Below are 23,235 nucleotides of genomic sequence, written 5' to 3' on the forward strand. Positions count from 1 at the left end.
TTATGTCACTAGAAAATACATTAAGTGCAAACATTATAAAAGAGAGTTTATAAAGGGCACCTAATCGAATCAATAAACACTCTAGCACCATCTTACGGTGTGATGGAGATATCAGCCAAAAGTGTCAATAATAACAGTTTTCTATAATCAGTGCAAGATGATACAAAAACACTGGTCTTGTTCAAAGATTATGCAACCAACTTTACACAAGTAAAATTTAACAGATGAAATGATTGGCTCTCATTGGTCATACAATGCTAGAAAAAATATTAGAAGGAAAATGGACAAATATTTTCGGAAGTATATATTAATGTGTACTGTGCAATATAAGTTGCATAACTCTAATATAAATGAATGAATTTTAAAATAACTTACAAAGCTTCGATGCCGGATTTTTTCTCCAGTGGTATTAAGTATAACATATTTTTAAAAAAATTATTTACACAGTTTTCAAAGAGAAATATATTTTCATAAGTTTACAATAAAAAGTGTGTTGCCCTCTCACCTGGATTGAGTGAAAGCATCGTAACCTATTGTAAAAGCTACAACAAAATGGTACTTAATTTTAAAGCATGCTTATAAAATGTTATTCATATCTAATAACAAAGCACAGTCTTAAAAATTTCATATCACAAATGTGTATGTTTATATGTAGTTTTCAAATCAGACTTTAGATACTTATAGGACAAATACACAAACATAGAATAGTTGTTTAACAATCAAATCAAACAATGTTGTCAGCTTCAGATTCTGAAATATTTTCATTAGGTAAGTGTGACAAATTTATTATAGGTACCTAAGTCTTGAACTCTTTTTTAAAATTTAAATACTGATGGTGCAGTTATTACCGTTTTAATAAAAGAAAGTTTTGTTTTCTTTTCTTACTAATAGTTGTTCATCACAGCAATTAGTGAATAACTCGTTTTTAAAACCTAAAATATTTATCTATAACCAAAAAAAAAACAAGAAAGACAAAAACTCACCGTCATAAAAGTACGGTAAGTCAAATCCACAACTTTCCCCGCCGATAAAACTAAAGGTGTTTTTGACCGTTCCATGATGATCAGCAAAATTTTCCTGATCTTAGTGTCATATTTATACCACGAAGCTAAACATACGTCTTGAATAAGAGTTTCATTCTGAAAGCAAAATTTAGTACAAAATTCAACACTATCTTTCACGTTCACTTCTTCAAACAAGAGTGTCCCGTAGTGGCAATAGAAAAAAATTTCAAACGATAAAATACCGTAAGCCATCACATATATAATAGCGTCAGTGTTTGTAAAAGAAACCTGCAAACGATTTATTATAACAAGTAAAAATTTAGTTTGAACGAACCAGTGTTAAACCAATACAACTAAAGCACATCGTCAACATGTTTCCTGCAATTTGACAAAATACACAAAACGAAAAACAGCTCTGGTATTCCTCGACAAAACTGAAAAAAGTTTTCACTGAAAGAACCATAAGACATAATTTTAACTTACAACAGAATGTCATTGTGGTACGAAATGCATTCCTTTAAAATTTCGGAGACACTGTCAAAAGTGACCATACCAGAATCAGAACAATTTTTTTTTGAAAATTTAGCAAGATTTCGTAAGTTATATTTCAAAATTTTGACTTGAGCTGTGACAAGGTAAGCCATACTTCCAATTAAAGGTCCTATCATTTCGCCAACAAACACAATGTGCAAAGACACTGAAAAAGAAAAAAATAAAAACAGAGAAAAACAAGAAAAGTGTACATACCTATCAGAACACAAATGTACGTCGGAATGAAAACTATATCTCTTGACAATTCATACGGAACCCAGATATTCACTTGAAGCGTGTATTTCTCTCTGATCAGAGGAAACGTGTTAAAGAAAAACGCAGCAACTCCGACAACACCGAAGAAGATTCTGATGTTTCGTTTGCATACTCGGATGCAATCGTCCATGATTTTCTTAGCTTGAGGATGTTTAGGCGCAAATCTGCGGTGCCCAAAATAATTGATGCAGTGTTTGATTTCGTGTCCATTGATTAAAAAGGGTAAAAGTTTGAAACAACTTGACCCGGTTTCGGTTAAAAATATCACCATCTGGTTCATCACCATCGTATCCAGGTTGTCCTCAAGAATAAGATTGACCAGCGTGAGTATCGTGAGTAACACTTCAAGAAAATACAAAGTATATGCCCAGATTTTTCTCACCAAAGGCTCATTGTTGTCCGGATATAAACCCACAAAGCGCAGAGTGATGATGGTAAGACTAAAGCACTCTTTGATTGTGTTCGTCATGGTAGATCTTTTGATAAATGGGGTTTTAAGGGTTCGGGGTCTATATATATAGAGGAAGTCTCGAGATGTGTAGTCGTGTCCGTTGTTATTTTTACGGTCTTTTATTAAAGTTAACTGGTGCGTTTCGTATAAATTATATATCAAAGCTTTAAATTCAATAATTACGTGGAGATGCAAAAGACAATGAGTATTAAATATTCATTGCAGCGCGGAGAATTTTTTTCGATTTTTCATTTATTATTCAACTGGAAGTTTATGATGCAACGAAGTCATTAATTACTGAATTGTGCACCGTTTGAAGTTTTCTTGAAACAGCTAACGATTTATGTAATTTAAAGTAGATTATAAGAAGTGATTTTAGCGCCAAGTTTTGATAATTCTCACACGTGAGTATCGACAGCTGATTGGTCAATGCTCAATCTCATTCGTATTTAACCAATAGGAAATTTTCTTATTCCAGTACTGTTTATATTTGTTTTAACCTGTTTAACTTCTTTGTTACTTAACTAACGGCTGCCAAAATGAGTTCAGAAACTAGCAACCCCAGCAAGAAAAGACAAAAAGTTTCACTTTACGACGAATCTTGGGAACAGTTACCAGAATTTAGGGATTGGTTGGAAAAAAGTGAAAACGAAGATAATGCCAGGTGCAGGTACTGTAATAAAAATATCCCAATATATCTTGCTGGAATGGAGGCTTTGCGAAGGCATGCACAAACAAGGTTCCATCATTCGAATGTTCCAGTTTTCTATGGACCGAAACCCCTTGATGAATGTGTCCAGGAAGGTAGGTTCATATATACCTACCTACAGTTAAAAAATTAATTTAATATGGTATAACTATAAGTGATTCATGGGTAATTAATTGCAGCAAGAGAATTACTGGAACCCATTGCCAAAAAGTACAAATGGAATGCAAGAACCAAGATTCATTTTGTCCAGGCAATGGCAAGTGCTCTGCCAGACTCAGAAATAGCTCAGAAATTGGCTGCTGATATGAGTTTGGTCGATATTGATGATTCAGATGATTCAAATGATTCTGACTAATGTTTTTTGCAACCGTTTTTATTAATTGTTCATTTTTGATTTATTTTACTGTAATGTAGAAGAAATATTTTATTTTTTGGTTTTTTTAATAAAGACATGTTTACTTTGGGTTTTTGTACATACAAATAGAAAGAAAAACACCAAGAAATTGCAAATTGGGTTTAGTATTATCATATTATATTATTTATAAAATCTTGTGTATTTTTGGTTGCCTACACAGTTTTATTAAAACTCAGTAGCGTACGGTTGGCATTTGCGGCGAGTTCTTTTGGCAAAATCCACATACAATTTTTTCCAAAAAGATAACGTTTTATAACGTTACATCAAGTTTGTATGCAATGACTTAAGTTATCTTGACATACGCCACAGTTATAATTATTCACAAAATAAATTCAATCCGTCGCTGTTTAGTGTTTGTCGACCGCCGAGGTTCCATCAAGGATCATTAAAATATGGCTTTATGAATTATTGTTAAGAATGCAAAGATAGTGTTCTTAGAGTCAGGGGCGGTTGGGACAAAATTTTCGTCGACCCAGGTCAGGTCAGCAATAAAAATGATCTCGAAGACTCCTCGTGTTTTGTTTATGAAGTAGGTTGAAAGAATTTCGGGGATCCCTTGCTTTCTTTTTGAAGTAATTTGATAGAATTTCGGGGACCTCTTGTTTCTTGTTTGTGAAGTAATTTGTGTTTTGTTTTTGCAGTAGTTCGAAAGAATCTTGTCTTGTTTTTGAACTAATTTAATAGAATCTCGAGGAGCGCTTATGTTTTGCTCTTGAAGTAGTTTGAAAGAATCTCTGGGATCACTTAGCTTGTTTTTGAAGTAATTTGAAGTCATTTATTTTTTTTTTATTAATTTTCTTTATTAATAAATCTCGGAGAATCCTTGTATTTTGTTTTTGAAGTATGTAGTTTGAGAGAATCTCGGAGATCCCTTACTCTTGTCTTATTTTTGAAGTATGTAATTTGAAGGAAACTCGAGTTTTTTTTGAAAGAATATCGGGGACCTCTGGTCTCTTGTTTGTGAAATATATAATTTGAAAGAAGCTCAAGGACCCCTTGTGTTTTGTTTTTGAAGTAGTTTGAAAGTTTCCTAAGGATCGCTTGTGCCTGGATTTTGAAATAAGTTGAAAGAATCTCGGGGACCCCTGGTGTTTTGTTTTTGAAGTAGTTTGAAAGAATGTCAAAGACCACTTGTCTGAATTTTGAAGTAATTTGAAAGAATCTTGTGGATCTTTTGCCTCGTTTTTAAAATAATTTGAACGGATTTCCCGAACCACTTGTGCTTTGTTTTTGAAGTAGTTTGAAAGAATCTAGGGATCCCTTGGCTTGTTTTTGAGGTAATTTCAAGGAATCTCGAGGAGGCATCGTATTTTTTTTTTGAAGTACGAGTAGATTGGAAAGATCTCGTGGATCTTTTGTCTTGTTTTTAAAGTAATTTGAAGTAAATTAAATTTTTTTAATTAACTTTGAGTACTTAAAGTAATTTGAAGGAATCTCGCGGACCTCTTGTTTTTTGTTCTTGAAGTAATTTGAAGGAATCTCGAGGACCCTTTGTGGTTTATTTTCGAAGCAGTTTGAAAAAATCTCGGGAATCCTTTTTTTGTTTTTGAATTAATTTAGTAGGATCTCGAAGAGCGCTTATGTTTTGCTCTTGAAGTAGTTTAAAAGAATCTCTGGGATCACTTAGCTTGTTTTTGAAGTAATTTGAAAGTACTTAGAGGAGTCCTTGTGTTATTTTTTGAAGTACGAGTAGATTGGCAGAATCTCGTGGATCTCTTGTCATGTTTTTAAATTAGTTTGAAGTAATTTATTTTTTTTTTATTAATTTTAAGTAATTTAACTAATTTGAGGAAATCTCGGGGACTCCTTGTATTTTGTTTTTGAAGTATGTAGTTTGAGAGAATCTCGGAGATTCCTTACTCTTGTCTTGTTTTTGAAGTATGTAATTTGAAGGAATCTCGAGTTTTTTTTGAAAGAATGTTGGGGACCTCTGGTCTCTTGTTTGTGAAGTATATAATTTGAAAGAAGCTCAAGGACACCTTGTGTTTTGGTTTTGAAGTAATTTGAAAGAATCTCGAGGATTCCTTGTCCTCTTTTTAAAATAATTTAAAAGAATCCCCGGAACCACTTGTGTTTTGTTTTTGAAGTAGTTTGCAAGAATTTTGGGAATTCCTTGTCCTCTTTTTGAGGCAGTTTGAAATAATGTCGAGGACCTTTGGTCTCTTGTTTGTGTAGTACATAATTTGAAAAAAACCTGGGAACTTCTTGTGTTTTGTTTTTGAAGTACCTTAGTTTGAAAGAATCTCAAGGACCGCTTGTCTGGATTTTGAAGTAATTTGAAAGAATCTTGTGGATTTCTCGCTTTGTTTTTAAAGTAATTTGAACGGATTTCCGGAACCACTTGTGTTTTGTTTTTGAAGTAGTTTGAAGAATCTCGGGATCCCTTGGCTTGTTTTTGAGGTAATTTCAAGGAATCTCGAGGAGGCATCGTATTTTTTTTTGAAGTACGAATAGATTGGAAAGATCTCGTGGATCTCTTTGTTTTTAAAGTAATTTGAAGTAAATTAATTTTTTTTTAATTAACTTTAAGTACTTTAAGTAATTTGAAGGAATCTCGCGGATCCTTTGTTTTGTTTTGGAATTAATTTAATAGGATCTCGAGGAGAGATTCTTTCAAACTACTTCAAGAAGTAGTTTGAAAGAATCTCTGGGATTACTTAGGTTGTTTTTGAAGTAATTTGAAAGTACCTAGAGGAGTCCTTGTGTTATTTTTTGAAGTACGAGTAGATTGGCAGAATCTCGTGGATCTCTTGTCATGTTTTTAAACTAATTTGAAGGATTTTAATTTTTTTTTATTAATTTTAAGTAATTTAACTAATTTGAAGAAATTTCGGGAACTCCTTGCATTTTGTTTTTGAAGTATGTAGTTTGAGAGAATCTCGGAGATCCCCTATACTTGCATTGTTTTTGAAGTATGTAATTTGAAGGAATCTCGAGTTTTTTTTTGAAGTAGATTTAAAGAATCTCGGGGTTCCCTTGTCTTCTTTTTGAAGTAATTTGAGTAAAGAATCTCGGCGACCTCTTGTTTCTTGTTTGTGAAGTAATTTGAGAGACACTGGAGGATGGATCCTTTGAGTTTTGTTTTTGAAGTAGTTTGAAAGAATCTCGAGGAGTCCTCGTGTTTTTTTTTGAAGTAGATTTAAAGAATCTCGGGGATCCCTTGTGTTGTTTTTACAGTAATTTGAAGGAATCTCGGGAATCTTTGTCTTATTTTTGAAATATGTTGAAAGAATCTCGAAGACCCCTTGTGTTTTGTTTTTGAAGTAGTTTGAAAGAATTCCGGGGTTCCTTTGTCTCCTTCTTGAGCCAATTTGAAAGAATGTCGGATCTTTGGTCTCTTGTTTGTGAAGAATATAATTTGAAAGAAGTTCGACGACCTCTGGTATTTTGTTTTTGAAGTAGTTTGAAAGATTCCCAGGGATCCCTTGTGCCTGGATTTTCAAATAAGTTGAAAGAATCTCGGGGACCCTTGGTGTTTTGTTTTTGAAGTAGTGTGAAAGTATCTCAAGGACCCCTTGTGACTAGATTTTGAAGTAATTTCAAAGAATCTCGGGGATTCCTTGATCTGTTTTCAAAATAATTTGAAAGAATCTCGGGGATCTCTTGTGTTTTTTAAGTAGTTTCAAAGAATCTTGAGAATTCCTTGTCTTGTTTTTAAAATAGTTTGAACGAATCTTCCGGACCACTTGTCTATTGTTTTTAAAGTAGTTTGAAAGAATTTCGGGATCCCTTAACTTGTTTTTGAAGTAATTTCAAGGAATCTCCAGGAGTCACGGTGTTTTTTTTTGAAGTACGAGTAGGTTGGAAATATCTCCTGGATCTCTTGTCTTGTTTTTAAAGTAATTTGAAGTAAATTAAATTTTTTTAATCAACTTTAAGTACTTTAAGTAATTTGAAGGAATCTCGCGGACCCCTTGTATTTTGTTCTTGAAGTAATTTGAAGGAATCTCGAGGAGTCTTCGTGTTTTTTAAGTAGATTTAAAAAATCTCGAGAATCGTTCTCTTGTTTTTGAAATATTTTGAAAGAATCTTGGGGACTCTTTGTGTGTTGTTTTTGAAGTAGGTTGAAAGAATTCCGGAGTTCTCTTGTCTTCTTTTTGAGGCAATTTGAAAGAAAGTCGGGGACCTCTGGTAGTAGAGAAACAAGGATTTTACAATTAAGCTCCGCCCCTCGGTCTGACAACGAATGAAAAATTCATCACATTTGAGATTGGGGTGGGTGGGCGGGGCTTAACTTTTTATTTCTTTTTTATTGACATAGGTATATAGTTTTCTTTCAACAACATAATAGTTAATAATGTGTCGCATGATAGTTTCTTGTAGAGAAATAAGGACTTTGCAATTAACTCCGCCTCTCGGCTCACGACGAATAAAAAGTCGAGGACTTCTGGTTTCGTGTTTGTGAAGTACATAATTTGAAAGAAGTTGGGGGACCTCTTGTATTTTGTTTTTGAAGTAGTTTGAAAGCACCTCAAAGACCTCTTGTGTCTGGATTTTGAAGTAATTTGAAAGAATCTCGGATACCTCTTGTTTTTTTAAGTAGTTTGAAAGAATCTAGAGAATTCCTTGTCTTGTTTTTAAAATAATTTGAACGAATGTCCGGGACCACTTGTGTTTTGTTTTTGAAGTAGTTTGAAAGAATCTCGGGGATCTCTTGGCTCGTTTTTGAAGTAATTTGAAGGAGTTTTGGAGATCCCTTATATCTGGATTTTGAAGTAATTTGAAGGAATCTCGAGAAGTCATCGTGTTTTTTTTTTAAGTACGAGTAGATTGTAAGAATCTCGTGGATCTCTTGTCTTGTTATTAAACTAATTTGAAGTAAATTATTTTTTTTAATTAACTTTAAGTAGTTTAAGTAATTTGAAGCAATCTCGCGGACCCCCTGTATTTTGTTTGTGAAGTAGTTTGAAAGAATCTCGGAGATTCCTTACCCTTGTCTTGTTTTTAAAGTAATTTTAAAGAATATCGAAAATCTTTGTCTTGTTTTTGAAATATTTTGAAAAAATTTCGGGCATCCCTTGTGTTTTGTTTTTGAAGTAGTTTGAAATAATCCCGGGGTTCCCTTGTCTTCTTTTTGAGGCAATTTGAAAGAATATCGGGGACCGTTGGTCTCTTGTTTGTGAAGTATATAATTTGAAAGAACCTCGAGGTCCCTTTGTGGTTTATTTTTGAAGCAGTTTGAAAAAATCTCGGGGATCCTTTGTTTTTCGAAGTAGATAACTTCGAGACAGTCTCGGGACTTTTTATGTTTTGTTTTTGAAGTAGTTTGGAAGATTCCCAGGGATCCCTTGTGCCTGGATTTTGAAATAAGTTGAAAGAATCTCGGGGACTGCTTGTGTTTTGTTTTTGAAGTAGTTTGAAAGAATCTCGGGATCCCTTGGCTTGTTTTTGAAGTAATTTGAAGGAATCTCGGAGATCCCTTATATCTGGATTTTGAAGTATTTGCAAGGAATCTCGAGGAGTCATCGTGTTTTTTTTTTTTGAAGTACAAGTAGATTGGAAGAATCTCGTGGATCTCTTGTCCTGGTTTTAAAGTAATTTGAAGTAAACTAATTTTTTTTAATTAACTTTAAGTACATGAAGTAATTTGAAGGAATCTAACGAAACCCTTGTATTTTGTTTTTGAGGTAATTTGAAGGAATCTCGAGGAGTTCTCTTGCTTTTTTTTAGATTTAAAAAATTTCTGGGGTCCCTTTGTCTTGTTTTTAAAGTAATTTGAAAGAATCTCGGGAATCTTTGTCTTCTTTTTGAAATATTTTGAAAGAATCTCGGGAACCCTTTGTGTTTTGTTTTTGAAGTCGTTTGACAGAATTCCGGGGTTCTCTTGTCTTCTTTTTGAGGCAATTTGAAAAAAAAGTCGGGGACCTCTGGCAGTAGAGAAATAAGGATTTTGCAATTAAACTCCGCCCCCCGGGCTCATAAGCAATAACAACTGAGTTGGCAGTGGGTAGGCGGGGCTTAAATTTTGACTTTTTTCTAGACAAGATATTTAAGACGTTTAAAATGGAAAATGTTTGTTTTCGGAAACATCGATTTTACAGTTCAGCTTCGCCCCTCGGTATGATAACGAATGAAAAATTCACACACATTTGATATTGGGGTGGGTGGGCGGGGTTTAATTTTTTATTTCTTTTTTCTTGACATATATAGTTTTCTTTACACAACATGATACCTAAAAGCATGTTTCACATGACAGTTTCTTGTAGAGAAATAAGGATTTTGCAATTAAGCCCCGCCTCTGACTAGGACTAAGATGGCCTGAGGCAGTTTGAAATAATGTCGGGACCTCTGGTCTCTTGTCTGTGAAGTACATAATTTGAAAGAAGTTTGAGGACCCCTTGTGTCTTGTTTTTGAAATAGTTTGAAAGATTCCCAGGGATCTCTTGTGCTTGGATTTTGAAATAAATTGAAAGAATCTCGGGCCCTTCTTGTCCTTTGAGTTTGAAGTAGTTTGAACGAATCTCAAGGATCTCTTGTGTCTGGATTTTGAAGTAATTTGAAAGAATTTCGGGGATCTCTTTTTTTAAATAGTCTCAAAAGAATCTCGAGGATTTCTTGTGTGGGAGGGTTTTGGGCGCTAACAATAATAACTAAAACCCTCTTAATTAATAACAAAACGTATATTCACAAAAAACGTGGGCGTCAACGTGCGTCTGTCGTAGTGTGTCGTTACATTCGATATATGGTTGCCTGCCTGTCCTACCAACCGACCGGTACCGATTCCGTCAGGCGCGCCACATTTGAATAGGCTTACTTTGCTACACTTGCCTTGTTCTTAAAATAATTTGAACGAATCTCCGGGACCACTTGTATTTTGTTTTTGAAATAGTTTGAAAGAATCTCGGGGATTCCTTGTGTTTTATTATTGAAGTAGTTTGAAAGAGTCTCGGGGATCTTTGTTTTTTTTTTTTGAAACATTTTGAAAGAATCTCGGGGACCCTTTGTCGTGTTTTTGAAGTAATTTGATAGGATCTCGAGGAGTTCTTGTGTTTTGGTCTTGAAATAGTTCGAAAGAATCTCGGGGATCACTTACCCTTATCTTGTTTTTGAAGCAATTTGAAGGAATCTCGGGGATCCCTTGTATCTGAATTTCGAAGGAATCTCGAAGAGTCCTCGTTTTTTTTTTTAAAGATTGGAAGACTCGTGTATCTCTTGTTTTATTTTTAAAGCAATTTGAAGTAATTTAATTTTTGTAATGATTTTAAGTAATTTAAGTAATTTGACGGAATATCGGGGACACTTTGTATTTTGTGTTTGAAGTAGATTTAAAGAATCTCGGTGATTGTCCTGTTTTTAAAATAATTTGAACGAATCTCTGGAACCATTTCTGTTTTATTTTTGAAGTAGTTTGAAAGAATTTCGAGGATCCCTCGTTTTGTTTTTGAAGTAATTCGAGATAATTGCCGAACTCCTTGTGTTTTGTTTTTGAAGTAGCTTGAAAGATTCTCGGGGTACCCTTGTGTCTGGATTTTGAAGTTATTTGAAAGAATCCCGGGAATCTCTTTTTTTTTAAGTAGTTTGAAAGAATCTCGAGGATTTCTTGCCTCGTTTTTAAAATAATTCGAATGAATCCCCGGGACCACCTGTGTTTTGTTTTTGAAATGGTTTGAAAGAATCTCGGGTACTCCTTGTGTTTTGTTTTTGAAGTAGTTCGAAAGAATCCTGGGAATCCCTTGTCGTGTTTTTGAAGTAATTTGATAGGTTCTCGAGGAGCTCTTGTGTTTTGGTCTTGAAATAGTTTGAAAGAATCTCGGGGATCCCTCACCCTTATCTTGTTTTTAAAGTAATTTGAAAGAATCTCGATGTTCTTTTTGAAACATTTTGAAAGAATCTTGGGGACCCTTTGTGTTTTATTTTTTAATAGATTGGAAGGCACGTGGATTCCTTGTTTTATTTTTAAAGCAGTTTAAAGTAATTTAATTTTTGTAATAATTTTAACTAATTTAAGTAATTTGAAGGAATGTCGGGGACCCTTTGTATTTTGTTTTTGAAGTAGATTTAAAGAATCTCGGGGATTGTCCTGTTTTTAAAATAATTTGAACGAATCTCCGGAACAATTTCTGTTTTATTTTTGAAGTAGTTTGAAAGAATTTCGAGGATCCCTCGTTTTGTTTTTGAAGTAAGTAACTCGAGATAGTCTCGGGACTCCTCGTGTTTTGTTTTTGAAGTAGCTTGAAAGATTCTCGGGGTACCCTTGTGTTTGGATTTTGAAGTAATTTGAAAGAATCCCGTGGATTCCTTTTTTTTTTTAAGTAGTTTGAAAGAATCTCGAGGATTTCTTGCCTCGTTTTTAAAATAATTTGAACGAATCTCGGGGAGCTCTTGTGTTTTGTTTTTGAAATCGTTTGAAAGAATCTCGGGAACCCTTTGTATCTGGATTTCGAAGTAATTTGAAAGAAGCTCGGGGATTCTTTGTGTTTTATTATTGAAGTAGTTTGAAGGAGTCTCGGGGATCTTTGTTTTCTTTTTGAAATATTTTGAAAGAATCTCGGGTGTCCCTTGTGTTTTGTTTTTGAAGTAGTTCGAAAGAATCCTGGGAATCCCTTGTCTTGTTTTTGAAGTAATTTGATAGGATCTCGAGGAGCTCTTGTGTTTTGGTCTTGAAATAGTTTGAAAGAATCTCGGGGATCCCTTACCCTTATCTTGGTTTTGAAGTAATTTGAAGGAATCTCGGAGATCCCTTGTATCTGGATTTTGAAGGAATCTCGAAGAGTCCTCGTGTTTTTTTTTAATAGATTGGAAGACTCAATAAGAAATTATTGTTCTTGATTTTTTGTAAAAAAAGCTCACACTATAGCATCATTTTATTGTGGTTTCTTTTAGAACATTGAAATAGACATCTTAAGAAAATAAATTAGACGTCTCAAAAGCAACTTTAATACCAAATAATGTGATAAAAAATATACAAATTTTTGTACGATTTGAGGTTATGTGAATTTTTTTAATTTAAAAAATTTAAGTCAGTGGGTGAAATCGGTTCTTCCTTAAATTGTTAAATTTAAATATACGAATAGGTGGCATAATTCAAGAAAGGGTTCTGAGAGGAACACGTATATATTCTTTCCGAACAGGCTGATGTTCTTGATCAGAGTAGTTTAACTCCACGCACTCTAGACCAGAGAGTTCAGATGTGTTAGGTCTGCTTCATGATTTATAAAGTATGAAAAAATAGGTCTTCCCTTTCCGTCCAGGAATACTGTGTATCCCCACTAGCAATGCGATGATGTCATCTCAACATTGTTCATAGTAAATGTTATTTAAATTGTACAAAATAACTCCTACACTTGTACTGTATGTATTATCAAGAGCGAAGAAAGTGGTCTAAATAAACTTTAAAAACAATTTTCTACGCCACTGGAGTCAAGTATATTCCACTATTCTTGGTATAGGCAACCACAAATATGGCCAGGTTTAAAGATGTCCTTTTTTTTCTTTATTGAAAAAGTCATTAGTAGTCATATATAAAAACAGTTATGTATAGGTACTGAAATAGACACAAACAAAAAATGACTGCTACACAACATGGATTAATAAAATGACAATACAAAACATGACTTCTTGTGATAATCAACTTGGAATAAAACTTATGAAGACAATTGAGCTGCCATCAGTTTTGCGACAGCAGCATCTTCTGCGTCAGCGGCCGCAGCCCAGTCCAATTCAACCTCCATTTTCTGCGCAGTTTCTCTGTCTTCAGGCATTTCAGTTGCGACGGCCTCCTGAACATTTTTCCTAGTGTCAACATTCCGGTTGTTCTTGTATTTTTTGGAAAATTCTGCCAGGAATTCATTTCCTGCAACAAATTATCCACTAATCATTAACATGCACCTAACACGATTTTTGCTTTAAACAACAAACAATGAGCGAAATTAAAACGGAAAGGATGAAGATGTGATAACAGACCTTGATGACCATTAGCCTCAAGTGGTGTTGGCCCACTAAAACTTGGAATACTGCGCTGATGAAGCGTTGTTTTTTCATGCTTTTTCAAGGCTTCCATTCCGTCATAATAGATGGGAAAATTCACACTGCAGTATCTACATCTGGCGTGATCTCTATTGCCGCTTCTTTCTAGCCAGTTTTGGAATTGTGGTATTTTTTCCCAAGATTCGTTATAAAGGATACGTCTTTTCCTCTTCCTTGTGGGGCTGCAGGATTCGAAATTCATGTTAAACGAAAATCACAAAATCACCAATCACGGACAACGAAAACGTATAAAATGTGCTGCAAAATTTAACACAGAAAACATCGATGAACAAAAACGATTCTTGAAGTGATGGAACATTTTGGATTGGTTAAGCTGAAGAAGATAGACCAATTACAAGTCAGACCTTCACGTGATTGCGCTATGAAAATGTGGCGGGAAAATAATTTTAGTGCTTTGGTTTTAGCAACGATGTTTTAGTGGCTTTAACAAGCTTGTATTTTTTCCAGTAAAAACACAAAAAAAGTTACAAAAACTTTACTATATACAGAATGGCCTATCATTACTGGTTCTCAGATGAATGAAGCTTTCCTAACCTTTAAATCATAATAGATTAATTATATTAATAGGTTAGTTTCTCTGTTATCAAATTACCATTTTTTTTGTAACCCTATTTCTAGTAAATATGGTTGCAAATCGCCTTCAATTTGAAAAAACAAATTGGTTTGTATCCTCAAAAATCAATTGCAGCGAGAATACTTTCAACAAGATGGTGCTACAGCCCATATATCACATTTTCAAAAATATTTTGACGAACACTTGATCTATTTTGTTCAAGAATCACAATAGACCTTAATGAACTGAAGAATGCTATTACTGAAGTTTGTCAGGTTATATCACCACAATGTTTGATTGATGTTTTTGAAAATACGAAAGAAAAGTTTGACCTTAAATAAGGATTACCTATTTTACATATTTTCTTAAGACAAATTTGTTTTCAATTTTTAAGCAACCAGTAATGCTCAACACCAAAAGATGAAAAATAATTTCTTTGATTAAGGTTCATCGGAATTACTCAGTAAGTACCTAGTCTTTGATCGTCCATTTACAATGGTTCTACCCATACCAGAAATCAAAATATGTAGTACCTAGTGAAAATCTCCCTTCTTTCTGTCACTTTTATAAAATCAGCGTTTGAAAAATTGATGACAAAAAGAAAAACTAAGAAAAAATTTGCTATACATACAGACAAACACGCCCGAAAAAGTTGTCAATTAGACCAGAGATTTCTGACAATTTTGATCAAATTAAAAATGAATCGTATTCGACGCCACGGTCCCCCTTTAACGACTGCAATTAATGTATGATCAGTTAATTAACGACTGTGTAATATGAGATGTTGTGAAATATTTTATTTATAAATTCACGGTTCATGGTGACATTAATATCATTGTCATGATTCTACACTACAACTTAACAATTTAACTGTAATCATGTTCCATAATGATCCATTTTGAAAGAAAGAAGCTTGAAAATTATTATCAGTTAAATTAATATCCTCATGCACTAGACTAGAAATAGGAGATCTATTTTATGTTTATTTTGTATTATATCAATGTGTTATATTTTTACAGCCTGAATTTGAACATTTATTCACAAATTATTATTTTGACTTCGACCATATCTAATGCGGCTTGTTACGTTTATTTCATATGTGTTTTGACTGATAAACTAATTTTGCTTTAATCCTTTCTTTCTCATTATTTCCATATGAATGTTTATTTGCAATACTGGATTTTCAAACCTGCTGAATCATACTGTCTAGTTGGCTGCGTTTTTTGAGCGTGTTGTGGCTGTGGTTAGGGTAAATAGACCTTTACGAGGAGATGTTTTTACTTAGCTTGGTCGTTTCTTGTTTGACTTCCATACTCGTAATAACTCCTGCATTTAAAACCAGTTAATTTGTTTGTGTTTTTTTAAAGTTGCGACGTTCAAATATTTATTTGATTTCATTTTTGGAATCGAAGGGAGGAATAAAAACACAACATAGGGTTCCAGTTTGGTGAAGATCGCAGGCCAAATTTTGAATTTTTCGCGGGTTTTAAAATTTTGTGCTCATGTTTCATTTTGGAGGGATGTTTTGGAAAAACTGTTTTGTCGTGCAAATGGAGAAAGGAGATTTTTTTAATTTTTCGAAAAATCGTTACATTCAGTTTGGCGATTTTGAGAAAACGTCTGGAACTTTTCGAAGAAATGAAGTCGAAAAACACAATTCTAGGTTGAAATTAACACAAGACATTTTTGGGTGTTTTTTGAAGATGTTCAGGAAATGGTCGAAATTTTCATAGTGGAGAGTATTGAAAAATTGACTTTTCGGGAAAGTTACCTATAAATTCGTAGAAAATTTAGATATTGACGAGGTGAATGGACGAAGATTTTCTAAATTAAACTCTTAAAATATCCCAAAAATTGACATCTTTTCCCTTCCCTTGGACACTTATATTTTTTTGACGTTTCATAATGCTTAGAGCACGAAAAAAGTAATCTCCTGTTTCCATCTGTCTGTCCGTCTGTCTGGTGTATGTATCCATTTTTATTAGACAGGTAATCTCCGAAACTGCTGGACCGATTGTCGTCAAATTTTGTGTATATATAGAAATATCAAAATTTTAGTGATCATCCCCACCAACAATTTGATGACGTCATTTCAAAAACTTCTATGTTTATTTGATTCAACTGTTACACAACAATATAGTTCTATAAGTGTCGTGTACGAATCCGCTTTGAGTTTTTACCTAACCGTCCAAATTTTTGGTCTAGTGAAACCTCGCGTGTCACAGCTGTCTTTTTTAAAGAAGGCAAAACCTTCTCGGGGCTCCCAACTGTCTTTTTTAAAGAAGGCGAAATCTTCTCGGGGGCCCCAAGTGTCTGTTTTTAATGTGAAACCTTCTCGGGGGTCCCAACTATTCTTTTTTAAAAATGTAAAACCTTCTCGGGGGTTCCAACTGTTATTTTTTAACAATGTAAAACCTTCTCTGTGGCGCCAACAGTCTTGTTTTTTAATGTAAAACCTTCTCGGGGGTCCCAGCTGTCTTTGTTTAAGAATGTGAAACCTTTTCGAGGACTCCAAAGGTTTTTTTTTACGAATGTGAAACCTTCTCAGGGCTCCCAACTGAACTTTTTTAAAGAAGGCGAAACCTTCTCGGAGGTCCCAACTCTTTTTGTTTAAGAATGTGAAACCTTCTTAGGGCTCCCAACTGTCCTTTTTTAAAGAAAGCGAAACCTTCTCGGGGGCCCCAAGTGTCTTTTTTTTTAATGCGTAACCTTCTCGGGGCTCCCAACTGTCCTTTTCTAAAGAAGGCGAAATCTTCTCGGGGGCCCCAAGTGTCTGTTTTTAATGTGAAACCTTCTCGGGGGTTTCAACTGTCCTTTTTCAAAGAAAGCGAAACCTTCTCGGGGGCCCAAAGTGTCTTTTTTAAGAATATTAAATCTTCTCATGACTACCAACTGTCTTTTTAAAGAAGGTGAGACTTAGTTTTTTTTTATTACACTGTGACTAGAACCTTCTATATTGCTTGTACTCCATAAAGGTTATCACGAAAAAATAAAATTGCCCAAAATCAAATTTTTAGATGTTTTCAGAGAAGCAGTATTTGTTGGACTGTACTTCAGAAGCGAGGAAAGTTCTGTCGAAATAACTTTCAAGCAATATTTTTTTGGCGCTTCTGTAAAAAATGGTTGGAATTTTTGAAGAAATGAAGTCGAAAATAATTTCTGGAGTGTGGAAATAAAAAAAAAATCTTTCCGTAATTTTCGAAAGTGTTTAAAGAGTGGTTCAAAATTTCGAAAGTACCCACTTGTAGTTAAGGTGTCACTTTATTCAGTAATTAAGTTCCATAATTTTAATAATTTATAATTAGATTCAAAATTATTAATCAGCTTAGTAATAGTGCAGTGACGTCATATTTTTAAGTCCAAATCAAATTCAAGGATACTTTCTGTTATTTGAAATGTACTAATTTCGCTCCCGTTCATAATGTTTAAATACGATAAATACTATTATGCCACAATTAAACCGAAAAGCGACTTCCTAGAAATACGAAGTTTTTAAAAACAAATGAATTTATTTTAAACTTTGTTAAATGTAGTCCACTATAATATATTATTTGAAAAGCTTCCTCAAAGGAGTTATAATAATTCCAGTTAAGTCATCAGGAAGAGTTTAAATTAAATGTTGTGTAAGCAGTACCCCAGAAACTAAGATCACCAATTGGGTCATCTGTGGCGACTTTAATCACAGACATCGACTGGGTCATATTTTTCAGTTTAAAAAATAAAACCAAAAATAATTTAATCAACTTTTCAAAATTATTCTGTGGCTCTTTAATGATAGCTTTTGTCAGGCGATTGATGACCCTGTTACGAACATAACTACTACAAGCCCTACAGCAGCGCACATCCAATATAGTGCTCCGTCATGCAATTACGGAGGTATGGAGATTTACATTAAACCTGCCGCACCTCATACAGGTGCACTGTATTTTTTTTACTTCTCTTATTTAGAAATTCAGAAGCGAAGGACAAAACCTCCCGGAACATATTTTTTTAACAAAGCACAATTGCTGTCCAATTTTTGTGTGAAAATTTTTGACCCGAAATGCAAATTCATCTGATCTTCTAATCAATTTTACTATCCTTTTATCAACTAATAACAAATGTCGTTTTTAAAAAACATTTTTATTAAGTTGTCGTACAAAAGTTCTAACTCGCTAGACCCCGAAGATTCTTGTAGATAAGTCAACACATGTCAAATTCACAATCCATAAATGTCATTCAACAACGATAAATTTCCATTTGAATAAATTACAAGCGCACATTTTTCTTTCATTGTGCGATTGTCCGCCGACTATTTCAGTGCCGAGTGGGTCGAAATATCAACAAGTACTGTTGACTAAAACACCATAAATCACCCGGGCAGGTTCAGCGACTTCCATCCCGAATTGAAACTTTATCCTTTTGAATCGGTGCAATTTTTTTTTTTGCAACGAACAGGATTCATTTCGCGAGGATCGATAAAAAGAGGAAGATATGGAATTTTTTGACGCTAAACATGGTAATTTATTAGATACTAAAACGAAGCATCTTACATAATAAAATAGAAAAAAGCCGAGGAATTTGTGGTTATAATGCGAGTTATAAAAACCACGTGAAAAATTGATTTGGTATTTCCAGTAATGGCGTTAGCTTCTCTGCATACTAATAAATATTCGGCATCTCGACGATGGGTTAACACTCGATTATGGTAATAATAGATGGATGTTTAAGGCCTATGGAAGTGGAAAAAGGTGTTGTGGTCGCGTTATTAGTTTCTAATTTACACATTTTTCTACAATTTAATCTATAACCGTTGAAGCATTCTTATGTTATAGTCAGTTTTTTGATTTCAGACAATATTCTGCATGTTGGTTGTTTATTCTCCTGGTGATCGCTTCATAATATACAGTAGATTAAAAAAGAATTGGATTCGGTGGGCCTTAAAATTTCAAATTTCAATCGGAAATTCTACTTATGATTAATATTTGTGAATTAATAGTAATACTTATCATTCCACTGATGTAGTAAATATTTTGTGTGTGTTCTCTAGATGTCAGAGTGCCAATTAATTAATCTCAGTCAATTTGAAGTGAAAGAAACTATACTATTTAATTGCCAATTTTATTTTCGAAAAAACTGCGGTGTTGGTAGAAGTTTTAAAGCACAGTTAACTAACAGTTGTCCAACAAACAAAGGAAACTTTGGAGCTCCCAGAAAAGAAAATTTCAATGAAGCAATAAAACTAATTTACGGATAACAAAACTTTAACTAAAATATATTCTAGAGAATGTCCTTAAAAACGAATGGAACGTTTCATTGACGATTTTATTTTTTGAGATTAGGCAAACACGCCAATTGTATGATTAGTGTTACATTGTACATGTTAAAGTTGCTATATTTATTTCCATTAGGAAATTATACCCTGGGATGTTTTATTCATTTTATTTTTTAGGATTATTTCGGAAGAAGGTTTCTAATTTTCTGGTAACTTGAAGATTTCGGCCATTTTGTGTTACATTGTGTGTACGAGGAGATCAAAAAATTGTGCAGTAACTATGACACGTTGTTAAAGATTCTTTATAGAACAAAGCCAAAATACTACAATTTTTGGATCCAAAGTTTAATTGTCTTTTTGTTAGTCCACTGCTTAGTGTTAGATACATTGATTTGACTTTCATTTTTCAAAATATGTATGTATTTTTAGAAGTATTCCGTTTTTAATTCTTCATTTATATATTAATTTGGTAATATGAGAGATGATTAAAAAATTGTTCAGAATGACTCTGAAACAGTGACTAATTTTTCACTTTTTAATCTATGTATTCTATCTGTATAGGTAATAATTGATACTTTATTTTTGTAAATGAATGTCAAATTGATTAATGAAAAGATTTTTTGTTAATGAACCTAAACTTGTTAATATAATAATGTGCCGTTGACTTAGTAATATTTTTTGATCACCTTCTTAAAAGAAGACAGTTGGGAGCCTCTTGACGATTATTCAATATTCTTTAAAAAAGACACTTGGGGCCCGCCAGAAGGTTTCACACTCTTAAAAAAAGACAGTTGGGACAAACGAGAAGGTTACACATTCTTAAAAAAATACATCTGGTGCCCTGAGAAGGTTTCATATTTTTAAAAAATACAGTTGGGATCCCAGAGAAGATTTCACGTTAAAAAAAATTCATTTGGGTCCCTCGAGAAGATTTCACATTAAAAAAAAGACATTTGAGGCTCCAGAGAAAGTTTCACATTCTTAAAAAAGACATTTGGCGTCCCTGAGAAGGTTTTATGATTGTAAAAAAGACCATTGGGACCCCCGAGAAGGTTTCACATAAAAAAAAGATATTTGGCGCCCCCGAGAAGGTTTTACGTTTTCAAAAAGACAGTTGGGACCCCCGAGAAGGTTTCACATTAAAAAGAAGACATTTGAGACCCTCGAGAAGGTTTCACATTTTTAAAAAAGACAGTTGGGTCCTCTGAGATGGTTTCACATTAAAAAAAAATACATTTGGTGTCCTCGAGAAGGTTTTATATTTTTAAAAAACACAATTGGGACCTCGTAGAAAATTTCACATTCTTAAAAAATATATTTGGGGGATTCGAGAAGGTTTTACATTTTTAAAAAATACAGTTGGGACCCCAGAGAAAATTTCACGTTAAAAAAAATCATTTGGGTCCCTCTAGAAGGTTTCACATTTTTAAAAAAGACAGTTGGGACCCCCGAGAAGGTTTCACATTAAAAAAAGACATTTGAGGCCCCCGAGAAGGTTTCACATTCTTAAAAAAGACATTTGGCGCCTCTGAGAAGGTTTTACAATTGTAAAAAAGATCATTGGGACTCCCGAGAAGGTTTTACATTTTTAAAAAACACAATTGGGACCCCGGAGAAAATTTTACATTCTTAAAAAAGACATTTGGGGGTCCCGAGAAGGTTTCACATTCTTAAAAAAGACATTTGGCGCCCCTGAGAAGGTTTTACAATTGTAAAAAAGATCATTGGGACTCCCGAGAATGTTTGTCATTAACAAAAAGTCATTTGGCACCTTCGAGAAGGTTTTACATTTTTAAAAAACACAATTGGGACCGCGGAGAAAATTTTACATTCTTAAAAAATACATTTGGGTCCCCGAGAAGGTTTCACATTGTTAAAATAAATATATTTGACGCTCCGAGAAGGTTTTACTATTGATTTTTGGGACCCTCAAGAAGGTTTCCCATTAAAAAAAATACATTTGGGGGCCCCGAGAAGGTTATACATTTAAATAAGACAGTTGGGATCCCCGAGATAGTTTCACATTTAAAAAAAAGACACTTTGGGCCTCTGAGAAGGTGTCATATTTTTAAAAAAGTCAGTTGGGACGCCCGAGAAGATTTTACATTAAAAAAAAAACAGTTGGGACCCCCGAGAAGGTTTCACATTCGTAAAAAAAGATATTTGGTGTACCCGAGAAAGTTTTACAATTTTAAAAAAGACTACCATGGGAACCCCGAGAAAGTTTACAATAAAAAAAGACATTTGGCGCCCCCGAGAAAGTTTTACATTTTTAAAAAGCACAATTGGGACCCCGGAGAAAATTTCACATTCTTAAAAAATACATTTGGGGGCTCCGAAAAGGTTTTACATTTTTAAAAAAGACTGTTGGGACCCCCGAGAAGGTTTCACATTAAAAAAAAGACATTTGGGACCTCCGAGAAGGTTTCACATTCTTAAAAAAGACATTTGGCGCCCCTGAGAAGGTTTTACAATTGTAAAAAAGATCATTGGGACTCCCGAGAATGTTTGTCATTAACAAAAAGTCATTTGGCACCTTCGAGAAGGTTTTACATTTTTAAAAAACACAATTGGGACCGCGGAGAAAATTTTACATTCTTAAAAAATACATTTGGGCCCCTCGAGAAAGTTTCACATTTTTAAAAAAGACAGTTGGCACCCCCGAGAAGGTTTCACATAAAACAAGACATTTGAGGCCCCCGAGAAGGTTTTACATTTTTAAAATAAATATATTTGGGCCTCCGAGAAGGTTTCCCATTTTACATTTTTAAATAACACAATTGGGACCACGGAAAAAGATTCAAATTCTTAAAAAAATACATTTGGTGGCCCAGAGAAAGTTTTACATTTTTAAGAAGGACAGTTGGGACCACAGAGAATATTTCACATTAAAAAAAAAATCATTTGGTACTCTCGAGAAGGTTTCACATTTTTAAAAAAGACAATTGGGATCCCCGAGAAGGTTTCACATTAAAAAAAATGACATTTGAGACCCCCGAGAAGGTTTCACATTTTTAAAATAAATATGTTTGGCGTTCCGAGGTTTTACGATTGACTTTTGGGACCCTCCACAAGGTTTCCCATTAAAAAAAATACATTTGGGGGCACCGAGAAGGTTTTAAATTTTTAAAAAAGACTCTTGGGACCCCAGTGAAGATTTTACATTAAAAAAATTCATTTGGGTCCCTCTAGAAGGTTTCACATTTTTAAAAAAGACATATTTAAATAACACAATTGGGACCACGGAGAAAGATTCAAATTCTAAAAAAAATACATTTGGGGGCCCAGAGAAGGTTTTACATTTTTAAAAAAGACAGTTGGGACCCCCGAGATGGTATCACATTAAAAAAGATTACATTTGGGCCCCCCGAGAATGTTTTATATTCCTAAAAAAAAGACATTTGGCGCCCCTGAGAAGGTTTTACAATTTTAAAAAAGACTATTGGGTCTCCCGAGAAGGTTTGCCATTAAAAAAAAAAGACATTTTGCAGCCCCGAGAAGGTTTTACATTTTTAAAAAACACAATTGGGACACCGGAGAAAGTTTCACATTTTTAAAAAATTTAATTTGGGCCCCCGATAAGGTTTTGCATTTTTAAAAAAGATAGTTGGAACCCCAGAGGAGGTTTCACATTAAAAAAATACATTTGGGGCCCCTGAGAAGGTTTATCATTTTTAAAAGACAGTTGGGACCCCAGAGAAGGTTTCACATTAAAAAAAAAGACATTTGAGTCCTCCAAAAAGGTTTCACATTCTTAAAGAAAATATATTTGGCGCCCCCGAGAAGGTTTTACGATTTTAAAAAAGACCGTTGAGACCTCCGAGAAGGTTTCACATTAAAAAAAAGATATTTGGGGCCTCCGACAAGGTTTCACATTTTTAAAAAAGACAGTTGGGTCCCCAAGGTTTCACATTCTAAAAAAAAAAACATTCGGCGCTCTCGAGAAGATTTTACATTAAAAAAATGACATTTGAGGCCCCCGAGAAGGTTTCACATTGTTAAAATAAATATATTTGGCGCTGCGAGAAGGTTTTACGATTGACTTTTGGGACCCT

At 33.9% G+C, this 23,235-nt stretch overlaps 2 protein-coding genes across 2 annotated transcripts; one reads left to right on the plus strand and one right to left on the minus strand.

Annotated features, from left to right (window-relative positions):
- Positions 1-884: 884 nt before the first annotated feature.
- Positions 885-2,280, minus strand: LOC135130575 (uncharacterized). The gene is made up of 6 exons (XM_064057978.1): positions 1,752-2,280; positions 1,651-1,701; positions 1,339-1,382; positions 1,182-1,292; positions 984-1,139; positions 885-932 (listed from the first exon to the last, which is right to left on the minus strand). The coding sequence occupies exons 1-6, from the start codon at positions 2,278-2,280 to the stop codon at positions 885-887; spliced, it is 939 nt and encodes a 312-aa protein (XP_063914048.1).
- Positions 2,281-2,752: 472 nt separating this feature from the next.
- On the plus strand, positions 2,753-3,337 carry LOC135130628 (uncharacterized). Its single transcript, XM_064058033.1, has 2 exons — positions 2,753-3,066; positions 3,151-3,337. The coding sequence occupies exons 1-2, from the start codon at positions 2,802-2,804 to the stop codon at positions 3,324-3,326; spliced, it is 441 nt and encodes a 146-aa protein (XP_063914103.1). The 5' UTR covers positions 2,753-2,801; the 3' UTR covers positions 3,327-3,337.
- The last annotated feature ends 19,898 nt before the right edge of the window (positions 3,338-23,235 follow it).

The sequence above is a fragment of the Zophobas morio genome, unplaced genomic scaffold (assembly GCF_036711695.1).
Source record: "Zophobas morio isolate AGI-343-1 ecotype UQ-CSIRO unplaced genomic scaffold, CSIRO_AGI_Zmor_V1 ptg000017l, whole genome shotgun sequence".
Taxonomy (NCBI): domain Eukaryota; kingdom Metazoa; phylum Arthropoda; class Insecta; order Coleoptera; family Tenebrionidae; genus Zophobas; species Zophobas morio.